At 40.2% G+C, this 17,036-nt stretch overlaps 1 protein-coding gene across 11 annotated transcripts in view; it reads left to right on the top strand.

Moving 5' to 3' along the window:
• Lrrc7 (leucine rich repeat containing 7) overlaps window positions 1–17,036 on the top strand; it is a 479,632-nt gene that overhangs the window by 433,636 nt on the left and 28,960 nt on the right. For all 11 annotated transcript variants that reach the window (XM_028890385.2, XM_028890382.2, XM_028890380.1 and 8 more), the window contains one exon: window positions 4,278–4,370. In XM_028890385.2, the coding sequence (XP_028746218.1) occupies window positions 4,278–4,370 (93 nt within the window). The remainder of the gene's footprint in view (window positions 1–4,277; window positions 4,371–17,036) is intronic.

Raw genomic sequence — 17,036 nt, 5'->3', positions numbered from 1 at the left:
TTCTACCACCATTTATTAGTTTGTTGTTGTTTATAACCACCATTCTTATGAGAGTGAGATAGTATTTCCTTACAGCTCTTGAAAAGTAGTATGTAGTTTAACAGACTTTTCAAGCCTTTCTTCTTATAGCATTCAACATGATATAACTTTCTTCAGCCAGCCCAACAGCTGTAAACCTCCCCTGAAGTCTCGCATGCACTTCCAGCAGCTGATAACAGAACAGCCAAGGGAAAGAAAAGTCTGAGATCACACTCTCTCTGCCACTGCTTCCTGGGCTCCATATATCATGAAATCATTTTTCCAGGATAGTTCACAACCTTGCATCCAGAGATGACTATACCTCTTCTCCTGATTGATTGCTAAGTACTGGAGTGACCCAGCATCCAGCCTTTCTATCTACACCATCCCCTCAATGACAGTGTTCAGTCCCACATTTTCTCAACTCTCTGTCCCCATCCCTGGCTCTCACTCCTGCACTCCATCTGTCTGAACACACTGACTGAGCTTTCTTCCTTCATTGTCCACCTAGGTTTTCCAAGTACTTGATAAACATGGCCAAAAGAGCTGTTAAATTTCTGCCCCGGCCCTCTCTCTCACATCCCTGTCTACATCTAGACTTCCACATCCCATCATTCTTCTATGACTAAACATGTCTGATTCCCCTTTCTCACAGCCCACCTCCAATCCAAAATACTTCTACCAGGAGCATAGTAACATCCTAAATTTCACACCTTTCTCACCACCCACATACCCCCACAACTTCTTAAACCTCCTAAATACTCTCTTTCCACTGTACCTCACTCTGATCTCTCCTGCTGCCAAAGTTATCAGAATGAAACCATACCATGCCACTCCTCTACTTAGAATGATTTATTGGCTTCATTGATGGCCGAGTAAGTTTTTTACAGGATAGTTTAATGTCTCCATGGGTCTAGCCCATGCTCACACAAATACAGGATAGTCTAATGTCCCTGTGGGTCTAGCCCCTGCTCACATTGCCTTCTCTGCCTTACTAAGCTGTCTTTCAGTCATGATGATCTTGCTGTTTTTAACTACATTGTACATATAATTTATATCCTACAAACTGGAGTAAAGTACACAAGTTGTATATTAATATTTTACAGTTGGGTGTCCACCATTGTAATATGATTTTAGAACCTTCCCACCCTTCAGTATTGACTTTCCATGTTCCCTCCCTTCAGCCCTAGATGATCACTCACCTGCCTCCTGTTCCTAGCTGTCTCTTGCTGACACTGCATCTCTTTACACCTAGCCTTCTGTGATCTGGAAGCAGGTTTCTCTAAGACTCACTGTTCTAATTTCAGTGAGATCAACACAGACCAGAAGTGTGCAATCAAGCAGCATGCAGGAAGCAGGCTGAGTCTCACAGCCCTACTGCTGACCAAGCTGACACTGTGCTTTAGACAGACACTTCATTTCATCTCTTAAGAGAAAACTGAAATACTGATTTTCAGTAAATAAGTTATTAACTTCTGGACTTTTACAAAATCATTGTGTCCCAGTTCCTTTCAGCCTCTCTTGCCTGTGAGGTTCCCTCTCTCCTCTTTGGGCCTCAGCAGGCAGGTGAAACCCCTCACCACAAGAGAAGTCCTCCCTCCCACGAGCTTTAGGAGACTCCAGATGCCTATCGATCTGACACATGTGGGCATTCTGGGAATAGCCAAACTGTAGATCACGGCTGAAGTCTGTTTGTCAGGTTTATGAAACAAGTATCAACTTTACTGTTTCTGTTGTTTAAAATGCACTGAGACAGCACTTCCCAGACCTGGCTCTGTTGTTTTCCTTAGCTTTTCAGTACATTCTACATTTTCAGTACTATAAATGAAATATAATCACTTCCTTGAAAAAGGATGACTGGAATCTACTTGGAAATTTTCTACATAAAGGACAACTGCCCCTATAGTTCCCAGGTCTAGAGTGACCTAAAGGAAGCCAGTAACCACACCTTCATGCTGTTTGTGTGACGTTTCCACAAGAGGTAGAACCAGACTTCTTGTTGTACAGATACATGTGTGTGCCCATGTGTGCATTCATGATTGTGTATGTGTGTGTATGTATGAGTGTGCATTATGTGAGTGTGTGTGTGTGTGTGTGTGTGTGTCCACATCCTTCATTGTACACAGTTCTGGGGTCTCACTAGCACTTTTTCATGTAAGAATATAATATGCCTGGAATGTTTTCCTGTCCATAAGCCCAGTTCCCCTTTTTTCATCTTGCCATGACCCTCTTCTTCCCTTAGATCAGTGGTTCTCAATCATCCCAGTTCTGTGACCTTTAACACAGTTTCTCATGTTGTGGTGACCCTCAACCTTAAAATTATTTTGTTGCTACTTCATAACTGTAATTTTGCTACTCTTATGAATCATAATGTATATATATATATGTGTTTTCTGATGGTCTAAGGTGACCTCTGTGATAGTCAGTTGACCTAAAAAGGTCACAACCCAGAGGTTAAGAACCTCTGCCTTAGATGGTTCTGCTTCTACCTCCATGTCATATGTACATACATGACTTAATGTGTCTATATAAAATCTAGGATCCACAAATGAGAGAAAATGTGCTATTAGTTGTTTTAGACTGACTTAATTTGCTTAATTTGACATTTGAAAATGCATGTATCTGTGAGCAAAGACAAAAGGAGAGACTTTAATTAAATAGGATGCTTTCTTGACATTTTCTAATTAGTAAATAATAGCCAAGAGGCAAAGTGCTACATAGAATAAAGCTAAAATATTCCCTCCAGCTATATCAAACTGTTCCATATTCACACTCATAGGCTGTGAACCATGAAAATTATAAACTATTATAAGCTATCTCCTGCTACCCTGTGAAAACTAGTTTTAAAAAAAATCTAGATCAGTTGAAGGAGAAGTTGTAATTAAGTGTATCTTTAAAGTGACTGAAAAAGTACTCTTGGCAACTGCACTTACTTGTAATTTAGAAATTATTCACCAATGAGATGAAAAACCACATTAGCAGGTGGGTTTTTGCCCTTGTGTTGCAAGTGAACCACAAGATAGTTACATACATTTTAGGAACAAGAACAGCCCACTAAGGGTGGTGCTAGTCAGTAAGGTTAATTCATCCAAAGTCTGGTAACTCGGGTGCGTGTCAATTAAGTATGGAACAAGATTCATGTTTTCCTTGGACCATCTAAGAGGACAGATAGAAACAGAAGATAGAGAGTGCTTTGGGCATTCACATTAACTGGTTCAGAGGCTGGATGAGTGCTGGCCAGAGGCATAAAGTTGCTTAATTAGCTAATGGTTCAGTCATCCTTAAGAACTTTTCTTTTGTGTTTATTTGTGACAAAACATGTCAGTGTGTTATTTTTTTCTTAACCTGTCGGTCCCCTCATTGTTGCCCTCTGGTACCACCTGGGCTCCCCTGCTTTCTGCTTGCTCTGTACCTACACTTGTGAATCTCTTTTCTCTTCATTTAACAACAGAATGCTGCCACTTAGTCACAAGGCTCTCGTCGTCTGGGGTCACCCTGTCCCACCCTGTAAGCAAAGCCATTATTTTTCCCTCAGCCCCAACTCGCCTTCAGCACAGGGTCCCAGCTCTCGTCTGTTGAGGTTTCTCCAGGTCATCCTGCTGGCTTCCTGTCTGCGAACACTCACAGTCTACATTAATGTAAACACTTCGTTCCACTTCACTGCAGCCTTAGCCCACAGTCGGCCATCCATCTGATGTTCTCGGTATTGCTGAGGCCTAAGGGAGTAATAGCAAACAAAGAATGCTAGACCAAAATCCCCATAGCCCTGAGGCACTATTCCTGCCCAGTTTCTGTCTTGTGGACCACACTCTCTAACCTTGTGTCAGTTGAAGTTTGCCTTCTATTCTTCCTGCTCTTGCCTCAGCAGCTGCTACAAAGCTCAGTCCCCTTTTCCCTCAAACTAAAAACCCTAACATCCCTAAACACTGCCATGCCTTCCAAAGGGGTCCTCCCTGACCATATTTAAATTGCCATCTCTGCTTCCTCTCACTTGTCTGTACAGTGTTTTCTAAGTAGTCTGGGCATGTGTATAGATTGACAGATAATGCTTCACCCATAGTGTGCTCATGAGGCCTGGGTTTCTAAAGGTAGTTTCTGACATATGGAGGCATAGAGAGACATTACCCCTTTGGTGGAGTTTATGTTGCTTACACCAGACCAACATGGGCTCACTAAAAATATGAGTGAATTATAAACCTTGTTTGAAAGATTTACTTGTAATGGCTACTTGGTTTGACATTTCATGTCTTTTTTCTTAGTTCTGTGTGAGAATAGAAAAGAATCCTGGGCTTGGATTTAGTATCAGCGGTGGAATTAGTGGGCAAGGAAATCCTTTCAAACCTTCCGACAAGGTAAGAAGTGAATTCCTTGTTGACAATTTTAGTTTCAAAATGCTGTCTTCCACTGTGATGTGATGGTGAGAGAACGTCGTGGATATGTTTGTTGTGCTGAACTGGTCCAGTTAACCATGAAACCAATCAGAAACAGAAACATGTCTGTACAGGGAAAACAAATCTAGCATAGTGCTTGCTGGAAATGGAGTAGGAGGAACAAATATTTAGTCTTTCTATTTGAAAAGAAAGGGGAAGCCAGGCAGTGGTGGCACACACCTTTAATTCCAGCACTTGGGAGGCAGAGACAGTTGGATCTCTGTAAGTTCGAGGCCAGCCTGGTCTACAGAGCAAGTTCCAGACCAGCCAAGGCTACAGAGAAACCCTGTTTTGAAGAGAAAGGGGCAGGGGGAGGAAAGGGATTTTGGTACCATTCTATAGCTAGTTTTCATGGAGTAATTTTTTGCCTCTTTGTTTTGACTTTATAGTTGTATGTGGTAAAGAAATCTATGTAAGCAATTTATCAGAAAAATTTTCCAAAGATTTATTTGTAAATTGCTCACTTGTTGTTTAGGAAAATGTTTTCTTATAGTAACAAAACAATTCCACTTTGAGTGTTCAGGCCAGCCAGCAGCTAGCCTTGATCTACCATACTTGCAAAGGGTTCCATTAACATAATTTTGGAAATGAAAAAGTCACAGAAAACAAATTTCATAATTTAAGAAAATTGAAGTTAGCATTATCAGAAGAACCAGACCCTCATCTCACTGGATAAATGTGTACTCTTCTAGCTCCATTTGGGCCCTGCCATCTAGCCAGCCAACCTGACCCCAGGGCAGATATCTAACTTTCTACCCTGAGCTATATAGCCTGCCCTACTACTATTATTGCTTAACAATCTCATATTGAAATCAATGTGGATAAATTTACTAACCCTTAAAATGATCTACCTTTGAGCTCACCAAACTGAACTACCTTAAATGACATCAGGTCCAGACTTTTTCAATTCATTGTTATTACAGAAATAGCTCACAGATCAATTTCTAAAAATAAAATCTACTTCCAAAGGAAACTTGAATGTGGGACTGAGGAAATAGCTCAGTGGCTAAAGTACTAGCCTTGCAAGCCTATCGTCCAGAGTTTGGATTCCCAGCACCCATATAAAAGCCAGTAGGCACAGCAGCTAGCCTGTAATACCCAATGCAAAGAGGCAGAGACAAGGTAACCTAGAGCAAACTGCTATCGGCAGCTGAATCTGAAAACTCTGGGTTCAAGGGTGAGACCCTGACTCAACATATAAGGGGAGGTAATCAAGGAAGAAACCCAAAGTCAACCAGCCTAAAAGGCACACATACACAAATGTGCCCCCCAACAAGAACACACACAAGACAAAACAAAACAAAACACACACACACACACACACACACACACACACACACACACACACACACACACACATTGACTGCTCCTATATGGATATTTCCAAAGCCTAAAGCAGGACCTTCATCGCATATTTTTCTAACCTCAACCATCATACTCTCTCTATTCTAGAGGATAGAAAAGTTTGGGACAGAATATTTGAGATGGTGATGTACATCAGGAAATATACATGACAGTTTCCAGTCACCATAGGCAGAAAGACCTTTGGCCAGCAAGCTGTAGCAGCTGCTTCCATGAAGGACTGAACATGAGGCAGGGGGACAGCACAGAAGACAATAGGCTACCTGTATTTACATTTTGAAACGATGCTGACCTATAAAGTAGTTGATAATCTAGTTGGGGCAACCACTTATTTAATTTGATAAATTATCAATAAAAGTTCAAATTATCAGAAACATGTATGATACATTATTTAAATTTCATGCCCTCATGTCTTATTTGTTTTAATCCTCTCTTTTTAATTCTTATTGATATATGGTTGTTGTATGAAGTGATGCATTTCAATATTACTCTTCTAGTCCCTCTTCCCATTCTGTTAGTTCCCTTATCCCGAAATACTTGCCTTCCACTTTTGTATCATATACATTATGTGTGTGGAAAATATATGACTTGAGGTTACACATATGAGAGAGTGTATACATGTTTGTCTTTCTGACTCTGGCTTATTCCTTTAATTATATGATCTCCTGTTCCATCCACTTGCCTGTAAATAAGATTAATTCTTTAGAGCAGAATAAATCTCGATTGTGTGTGCGTGTGTGTGTGTATGTGTGTGTGTGTGTGTGTGAGTGAGAGTGAGAGAGAGAGAGAGAGAGAGAGAGAGAGAGAGAGAGAGAGAGAGAGAGAAAGATCTGTTCATCATCTGTCAACTGACAACTAGGCTGATTCATAATGTTCCTGTGAATAATGCCCAGGAGATTCATGTGTAGGTACCTCTGTGCTGTGCTAATAGTTCTTCAAATGTAGTCCCAGGTGTGGCACAGCTGGGTCATGAAGTAGCTCTGTTTTGTTTGTTTTGTTTTTTAAAGAGTCTCTACATTGACTTCCCTGGTGTAGTACTTGCTGAGAGGATGTTTAATTTTTCAGGTCTTTGCATATATGGGTATAAACCTCTGTCAGAGGGGTTGGCAAAGACTTACTCTGTTCTGTAAGAGGTTACCTCGCTTGATGTTTTCTCTTCTGTGAAGCTTTCGATTTCATGTGACGTCATCTGTCATCTCTGTCTCCTGTGCTGCTGAAACCCTACTTGGACAGTCCTCTCCGGCGTCCATAGGAAGAGGTTCCACTATGTTACCGCTATCTGATTCAAAGTTTCAGTTCTTTTTTTTTTTTGGGCTGGGGGTTGGGGTTTCTCTGTGTGAAGCTCTGGCTGTCCTGGAACTCACTCTGTATACCAAGCTGACCTTGAACTCACAGAGATCCACCTGCCGCTGCCTCCCGAGTGCTGGGATTAAAGGCATAAGCCACCACTACGTGGCAAAGTTTCAGTTCTTATGTTAAGGTCTTTGACCCATTTTTAATTTACTTCTGTGCACAGTGAAACATAATGGACCTAGTTTCATGTTCCATGTGTGATACCCAGTTAACCCAGCACCATTTGTTACAGAGGGCTTTTCCCCAGTGGACTTTCCTGTCACCTGTGACAGTAGCTATGTGACTGGACACTTTTCTTGCCTCTGGCCTCATGTCCCTTCCCTGAATTCTTTCAATGAAAAGTTAGCAAGCTGATCATCTTTCAGGTGGCTGCCATTCAAGAGATGTGCTCCTCTCTCAGCACAGAGAAATTCTCATTCTACTTTTGGAAGATAGAAGATAATGCTTTTAAATTAAGGATAAACTCATTACTAATAGGGTCCTAGAATAGTGTTTCATTTCTGCTGTTTCCAAGTGCAAAGACTGAGAACGTAGGCTTCAACATTGTTTCCTTCCACTGTGGTGGCTACAAAAACCTTATACACATTAATTTAATTTTTGTTTGTGTGACTTTACTGAGACTCAACTGTGTCTGTGATCTTATAACTCACTCTTTGGGTTAAATGTAGCAGACAGAGGGCTTGGATTGTTTAATGCAGCTGTTGACAGATTCTTCCTCGAAAGTACATTTCTTTGCCTGATTATGCTTCAGACTACTTTGCAGTCTAAATCATGTATCTCTGTTATTACAGAACTGATGGAAGTAACCAGAATTTCAGATCTACAGATCGTTGTCCAAGTTAGTAATACTTCCCTTGGCAATCCAGACTTACAATGGATTCCTGATTAACAACATTCAAATGATCTAAAGATGGTGGCTCCAACAATTTACATAAGAATTTAGTCCGTTCACTGGGAGAGAGTTTCATATCTGCATAACCCAGTTTTATTTCCTCAGCCTCATGTTCCATGCTGATAAAGACTGCATATGATTTAGACTAAAACCCAGGGCTTGCAGGGAGGACATGAATAAAGTACTTGCCTTGAAAACACAAGGACCTACGTTCATTTCCCAGAATGCACATTTTCAAAGCTGGCTTCGGTGGCACATTTTTCTAATCCCAGCACTGGGGAAGGGGAGGCAGACAGAAACCCAGAGCTTGATAGCCAGCTACCATAGCTTATTTGGAAGCTTCAGGCCATGAGAAACACCATCTCAAAAAGATGGTGGACTGCCTGAGGATGAATGACATCTGATGTAGTCTAGCCTTCACATCCACATTCACACATGTATGTTCATATGCATATGCTGCACACACACACAGACACACAGAGGTGGGGAGGACTTATACCTACCTCTGAAAACTAATACTAAGTATATGAAAATACATACTCTTTTCTACCATGTTGAAAAAGAAATTACCTTTTCATTAGTGGGCTAATTCACAGCTGGAGGTAAAAGGTACCATATTAAGTAGCAATTTAAATTCAACATATACTGCCTGAGTCTGAAGTAGGCAGAGCAGAGATTCTAGTCTGCAGGGTAATGCATGCTCCCTTCCAGTGTACAAATCATACATTAGCTATATTCCTAGATACATGATGTGTTGCTAAGCTTGTTGTCCATGGAGCTTTGAACTTTTGGCTGCTAGAATCTTTGACTATCAGATGTCTTGAAGGCACTGAGGAGTTTGTATGCTATAGTTACCACTAAATTTATCTCATTCTGTTCCGTATTATTGATGCTGTTGCAGCCAATTCCCAAGTGTGAAAGAATGTTCACACTGGTGGCAAGCAGGGAGAGCATGCAGTAGTCACCGAACAGAAGAAAGGAGTAGAGAGTGAGAAAAAAAAGGAGCTATGTTGCTCAGGGCATAGAAGCTGCCAGCTAACTTCTGGGTTGTATGAGATTCCTGCAATAAATCACCTCAGACAAACCCAGAAGTTCACCTAGGCCTTAGATGGATTTGGGGTTAACTCTCATATGACAGGCCATTCCATACAGGACTGGAGTGTTGGAACAGCATCTGAAGCAAAGTTGACTTCCCTCCAAGACCCAAGGTCCTGAGCAAATGTGGTCTCTTGAGGTAAAAGAATCCATGTGATTAACTCTGAAGCTGACACTGTCAGAACAATGTTTAGTATATGAAAAAACCAACTCACCACAAAGCTCATTGTTTTGGATAAGTTCATCACAAAGTGACAACTACTTTTATGTACTTGTAAGGATAAAGTGGTGGAACACTGGGTGCAAACAGCCCTTCATGGTGCCCACCTCTTCCCTCTATGTAAAGGGGATAGAAATTGTGATCCAGCTTATCATCAGAGAGAAACACCGCTATCACAGCAGCAAGATGCTGCTTAGATGAAAGATTTCAACACAACAAATCTAATGATAATGCAGTAAAAAATGAATATCATTTATTAACTATCATGTGCCAGGCACTGTATGGAGCTTATTTTGTGTGTAACCTCATCTGGTCATCTTAGCAACATCTACTAGTCAGGTAGTACTGTCATCACCGTGTTACTGAGTCCCAGAGTGGTTCATTAACATGACCAAGGTCATTTAGCTAATCTGTGACAGACAAAATCTAAAACCAAATTGAACTGACTCTAAATCTTTTTCTTTTAATGAGCTCTAACACATGCTTCCAGCTGCAGATGCCACTTAGCAGCAGAGCACATGATAAGCTTGAATTTCATGGCGTTGAAACGCATGTGATTTTCTAATATTGAAAGTATTATAGAGCCCCCTAATTAGTCAAAATCCTCATATTTGCTTCAACAAGCCCGTGGAAGTCTGCATGTCTCCTCCATTGAACCTCAGTAATCAGAAGCCCATAGTAGAGGGAGGATTGTTAATCAACTATGTAACTTGTAGGCTGAGTTATCCTTACAGTGGCAATTCTGACAATGAAAAAACTAAAACTATGTTTTATATTAAAACAGTCACACTAATTCGTGGTTGCAAAATATGAAGAATTTCCCACTGTGAGTTCCACAGGAGACTGTTAGAAAGAGAAAACCAGAGTAACAGATGAATGATGCCAGGCTTTGCAACTTTTCATAAAGCAGCCCAAAGATCCTTTGAATGGAAGCAGTCCTAATGAAACATTCAAAGCTCATCATCCAGGGACTAACATTCTTCCTTGCCCCATTTGATGAAAGAACTAACTGCCTAGAATTTAAAGATTTTCAGGTAAACTTGCACTAAGTGGTCATGAAAATAAACATCTGGTCACAGGCTCACAGGAAAGCTTTGTTATAGACCCAGGCTGCACACAGGGGGCTTATAGGAGGAAACAGCCATATGGGGAGACACTTACTCCCCACAGTTTATCAAATGCCAAAGTTAGGCAAACACCATGGAATTCAGCCATTTTTCTACCTGGGGAAATCTGAATGTCAGCACAGAAGTGATGGGAAATGAATCCTTGTTTGTTTGTTTGTTTTCTGATTTGCCTAAGGTACAGACAAAAGTCCAAGCCCTGGGAAGAATGTTGAAAAATGTAAAACAGCTGCCAATGAACTTTAGGGTTATCATCAAATTATTTTCAAAATACTGCTTCTAAACGTACAGATGATCTGCAGCAGGACTCAAGCCCTTCCCACCCTATCTTTCAGTCCTGGAAGCAATACGGCTTTTTCTTTTGTGTAGATATGGGTATTGCATCAAATTAAAGTTTTCATAAGGTCAATATTAAAAAGAGAAAGGTAATTAGGCACAGAAGCAGGCATTTTTTGGACATTTTTTTGCCCCAGTACATCAATACCAGAGACATTCATGGCAACACCAAAAAAAAAAAAAAAAAGTGCCTAAGAATTACTTTCTCATTTTTCTTATCCTCATGTTGTTGGATGATTCATAAACAACGAATTGCAAAGGTATGCTTTTAAATTGTGAAAGGAAAAAAAAACACAGTCCATGTGTTTCTTGTCTCTTCATGGATATGAAAAACATGAACAGCAAATATATTTGTCTGGAGCTTTTCATCAAATGTGATTTATACTTACATAAATATTAATCCCCATGGAACACATTCCTTTCTTCTCTTTGTACAGCTACTGGATAGATATGATTTATTGTCTGTATTCATAAATTCATTTTATAATATAATTTACATATCTGCCCCACTTTGACTTCTACTTCAAGATGAAGTGATTATAAAATAGTTTTGGAGATGCTATTAGTTAAGTTGAAAAGAATGCTGAAGAGGGAGGGATAGATTTCTTGGTGCTTATTAACTCAATTTTGAGTGGCATTTATTAAAAAGAGATGAAACAGACGCTATTTCATGTGTAAGCCTGTATTCTTTAAGAGGAGTGTAAAGCACATGCTATTTTATAATGCACTGAGTACTCCAGCTGTCTTACCCCATTGCAACTTGGGGTTATTTCAGGACAGTAAAAGTGAAACATGAGGATTTTTTTTTAATGAAAAGTGAATTATTGTCCACTTCCTCCAATGTCTCAGTACTGGTTGGGAAGCACTGACACTCTTAGCAGAAAGTTGGTCTTTATAATCAATAGGATTCCAATGGATGTGACTCCTCCTCTCAAGTTTTACTAAAGAAGAAGTGTTAACCCATTGGAAAATGTCAGCATCTACACACTTAAAAAACATGTGGATTCTGTCTTAGGAAAGCAACAATATCACTCAATGCAGGCTCAGGTCTTGGGAAAGCATAAAAAGGTTTGCAGGTCAAAAGATAAAGGGTGACTAAAAAGTAGCATATTACAATCTTAGAAAGATGGCTCAGAAATTAAGAGCACTAGCTGCTTTTGCATAGAACCAAGTTTAGTCCCCAGCTCACAGCCACCTGTAACTTTAGTCCCAGTGTATCCAACATCCCTTCTGGCCTCCACAGCTATTGCATGTATGTGGTACATACTCATATATTCAGGCAAAGCACTCATACAAGTAAAATTCTTAAAAAATAAATCTTTTTTAATTAGCATTTTAGCTGGATGTGGTGGTGCACACTGTAACTGCAGTACTCAGGAAGCTGAGACAGGGGGATCTTTACAAGCACAAGTCCGGACAGCTAGGGTACATATTGAATTTGAAGCCAGCCTCATCTGTAGCAAGACCCTGTCTCAAACTCCACCACCACCAAAAAAATTTTTCCCAATTAAATCAAAGCCCATGTGGATGCCCAGCTGTACTACCAATGATACTTTTATTATTAACGTTCTCTCTGCTGTACCACACTGGCTAGCTAGCATTAAACTTGTCTACATCATTGATGAGACTCTCTGATTCTTCTAATTATTACATCTTGTTTCTTAAAAATACAAAAACCTGCTCTGTTATTTAAATCAAAGCTCTAATCCAAGTATCAATAGTCACTCACTGAACCAACTTTGTGTTCTTTTTTACCTTAAAAAAAAAAAGAAAGAAAGAAAGCAGTTTATAAAACCAAGTATTGATAGGAACATACTTCTGGAGCAAACACTCTGGGAATTTTCTTAAAGCCAAATGTGAACTTTAAAGTGAGAACCAAACATGAGCCAAGTGAACACCAAATACATTCTCACTGTTGTGGCTTTGCCCCAGTTCACCAAAAAGCTCTCAGGAAGCCAGCAAGATGGCTTAGTGAGCAGAGAGGCTTGCCTCTGCCTGATGACCTGAGTTCAGTCCCGAGAACCCACATAGTAGAGGGAGAAAATCAACTCTCACAAGTTGTCCTCTGACTTCATGCTGTGTTACACTCACAAGTCATACACACTAAATAAATTAATAAATGTAAAAAATAAGAGAGTTTAAAAAAAGAAAAGAAGGAAAGATCTTAAGAATGTCATCTTTAATGTTATATTTTCCATTTTTCCTGAAAAGATTTACATCAATTCAATATAGTCCTAGAAAAGTTAACCAGTAAGTTATTTTTCATTTCAAATATATGTAAATTATATATATATATATATATAATTTGAAGATGAATCCAGGATTAAACTAAGCAACAAAAATACAAAGTACCAAATTATTCATGTACATACAGTCACCTTTATAATGTAATGTACATGTATGTACATACTCTTAGTGACTAATATAAATAACTATGTCCCCTACTTGAAATCTCAATCAAACCCAGACTAGATTCTTGTCACTGTCAGTTCACCAATGAGGACATTAATAATCAAGTCCTTTTTGGTGTTGAACTAAATAGTGAAGTGAGTAAAGAAATTCATGCCAAATTTTTAATTTTCTTCTTTGCTTAATGGACATCCTCTACTTGACTGAGAATGGCTAATTTGGTCTATTTGATAGATTCAGTGTATTGGTTAACTTTCCTAAAACACCCTGGCCAAGCAATTGAAGGAAGGAATGGCTTATTTTTGACTTACGGTTCCAAGGAGATGTAGTCCATCACAGCAGGTCAGGTAGTGCAGCAGAAAGCCAGCTGGTCACAGTGCATGGAGGTCAGGAAACAGAGCCAACAGGGAAGTGGGGACAAGCTGTAAGATATCAAGGCTGCCGCTCTGTTCACCTTCTCCAGCAAGGCTCCACCTCCTAAACTTTAAGATGGAGAGGTTCCACAACCTTCCCAAACAGTGCCACTAGCTGGGGACCAGTGTTGAACCACATGAGCCTCTGGAGGACATTTCTCACTCAAGCCTTCACACTTGGGAAATGGTCCCTTATGACAGGAAAGACACACAAACCTATAAATTACACTGGGTCAGCTGGTCGGGTTTGGTGCCCTGAAGGTATCCATCTCAGAATCATAACTGAATGCAGTCAGTAGGACTGAGACCCAAGAACCACTTTTCCTGAAGCTTCTGTGGGTTCTGTTGAGTGTGAGCTGCACTCTTTGGCTTATTAGCGCTAGGGCATGTACCCGACATGACTGGCAGTTCTTCAAACAGATTCTCAGTCCTAGATGTATAAGCCAGAGAGCTCTCTTTTTCTTTGACCTATACCTTTTAGAAAACCTGTACATGTAGTAAGTGAAAATATTATCACTATAAAATTTCATATGCTATAGGATGTGGAGCTGGAGATGTTATTCAGTTGGTAGAACACTTGCCTAGCATGCATATCCTGTGCTCTGTTTCCAGCACTGCCTAAATCTGGTGTGGTAGTATACACCTGGAATCCCAACACTTGGGAACTGGAGGTGGGAAGGCCAGAAGTTCAAGGTCATCCTCAGCTACATAGTAGGTTTGAGTCCAGCTGTGGATATAACAGACCCTATCTCAAAAAACATTCAAATATAGACTAAAAGTGAAAAAGAAAAGAGAAAATTGCACTGTACCACTCAGTTTGAGAGCCTCTTCGCCCAAGAGCACCAGAGATTCTCCTAATTGTCCTCTGACATTTTGACCTCTTAATTTCAATGTCACTTCTAAGAAATATCTCTAGAATGATTTCACTACAAAGTAATGCATAAGCTGATAAAACAATACTAAACCTACAAGAATCATGGCTTGATTTTTATATAACTTATGAGAAACATTTTCTCTCCAGCAAAAATTTAACTTAAGTGAAAAGAAAGTTTGACTAAATCCATCGCTTTCTGGATCATGATTTTTGAAATGATGCATACTGTCCAAAAATAGCATAGTGACAGGGTTTTGAGGGAGCCTACGGGGTGATAGGTGGAGTCTACATGCCACCACTATTTTAGGAAGAGCTTAGAGAAGAATCTGCAGTCACCTCCATTTACCTCCTGTTTTTAGTAGTTTCTGGGGGCATTAAAGGCTTAGACAGAATCAGTAACCTGTGCAAAGCTAAGCAATCCAATTCTGTACCACCGCCAAACTCTCATGGTAAACACCAGCCATGCAGGAATCAAAAAGTAACACTAGTAGAAGCTGCCCCTAGCCCCATCTCCATAGAAGCCAGAGATCTGGGCCAGGCAGTAAGGAGACAACCACTGACTTTGAGAAAATAGAAATTGTTTTCAGCTCAAAATTGTCACCAAGAAATAGACAGCAGTGAAAACATCCCTTTGAGCCTCTCAGGTGATTATCTGTGAGACAGCAATGGGATTCCTGGGACAATTGCTAAAATAAAAAACGTAATCATACAACAGTCAAACCAAGTGCAGTTTTAGCCCTCACATTCCAATTCCCCAAAAGGCAACAGTCTAAAGAATATTCTAGTAGCTAGTCTGTCATTTCTAAAAGCAGCCTCATAGAAAAATGGAATAAATTGCTTGTATTGGGGTGCTCTTAACAAGTCAGAAGTCTTTATTTCTATTTGTGCACTGAACAGTTTTTAGAATGACAAAGGAGGGTAGAACAAGACAACTCCAAAGACCAAACTGTTTCTCTTCTTCTAGGATAGGACAATCACCAGTTGAAGAATTTTAGTTTGGATCTCTGTCACAAATTTTCTAGTTCTCTAAACCAATTCTTCTTTCTGATTATCTTTACAATAGTTGCCAGTTGAAGAATTTTAGTTTGGATCTCTGTCACAAATTTTCTAGGTCTCTAAACCAATTCTTCTTTCTGATTATCTTTACAATAGTTGCTTCTCTCATTGCTGTGACACAATATCTAATAAAAGCTACTTCCGGAATGACTGGTCCTAGCTCAGAGTTTGCGAGCCCCATCTAGTGTGGTGGGGGCGGGGGAGGGGGGTGACAGTGCAAGAGTGAGGGTTGTGATCACACTGCCTCTTTAGTCAGGAAGCAACGAGAGATGAATTCTGGCCTCAGCTAGCTTCCTTCCCTCCTTCCTTCCTTCCTTCCTTCCTTCCTTCTTTCCTTCCTTCCTTTTCCTTCCTTCCTTTCCTTCCTTCCTTCCCTCTTTGTTTCTTTCTTTCTTTCTTTTTTTAATTCAGTCTGGAACTGACCCCAGCTTATGGAATGGTGCTACCCACATTTAGAGTCTTCCTTCCTCAGTTAGCCTCTCTGAAAACACCCTCACAGCCAGGCCCAGGGGTGTGTTGCCAAATGATTCTCAATCTAGTCAACTTTACACCAAAAATTAATCCCCAGCCTTATTATTATTACATTTATGTGTTTGTTTGGTGTGTGTGTCTTTGCACCTGGACACGTGTGTGTGTGTGTGTGTGTGTGTGTGTGTGTGTGTGTGTGTGTGTGTGTGTGCGCGCGCACACTGTGACACACATGTGGCAGAGAACAATTTTAGGAGTTGGTTCTCTCCTTCCACCATGTGAGTCTAGGGATCAAACTCAGGTTGTGGACTTGGAGGCAGACACTTTACCTGCTGAGCCATCTCATTGGCTCCCATCAATCTTTTATGGGTTTTAAACTTCACTGTGTGGGGAGTGGGGTTTGGACATAGCACAGAAGCCTTCTATTCAGTGGCTGGTGGCCTTCCTTCTTTCTCTTCCCTTCCCTTTTTTCCCACTCGCCCCATTTGGCATCCTCTCTTAGTTTCTAATGGCCATGGAAAAAATCTCTTTTCTTGCTCCATATAAATTCTTCTTTTACTAAGGCATCAGATTGTTCGAAGCCTGAGACCTGACACATGGCAATTAAACTTTCAGAGCGTCCATCATTATACAACACTGTTGATGTCTTTATCTTTGGAGTGTTCATTCCAGCCATTGCAGAGGCTATGCTATGGAGTGACCTAACATTGCTTATAGAAGCCTCAATACAAGTAAACCATGTTGCCTGCTTTATAGAGGAAGTTAGTACTTAACCCTTCTCTGGAGAGAAGACAGTGTCCCCTGAAACTCGAGTGCATGTCCAGTTCTGTTTGCTACTTTAATGAGCCATTTTCCCTCTGGAAATCCTCTCTTAACTTTCATACTTACAGGACTACATGAAAGACTATATTCTAAAATATCTGATATAAAAATAAAATATTCTGATTTGTAACATATATAATTTTTACTTAAGATATGGCCTTCCT

Source organism: Peromyscus leucopus, chromosome 6, assembly GCF_004664715.2.
Source record: "Peromyscus leucopus breed LL Stock chromosome 6, UCI_PerLeu_2.1, whole genome shotgun sequence".
Lineage (NCBI taxonomy): Eukaryota > Metazoa > Chordata > Mammalia > Rodentia > Cricetidae > Peromyscus > Peromyscus leucopus.
The sequence above is the reverse complement of the archived record's forward strand: the minus strand, read 5'-3'. Positions and strand labels throughout refer to the sequence as shown.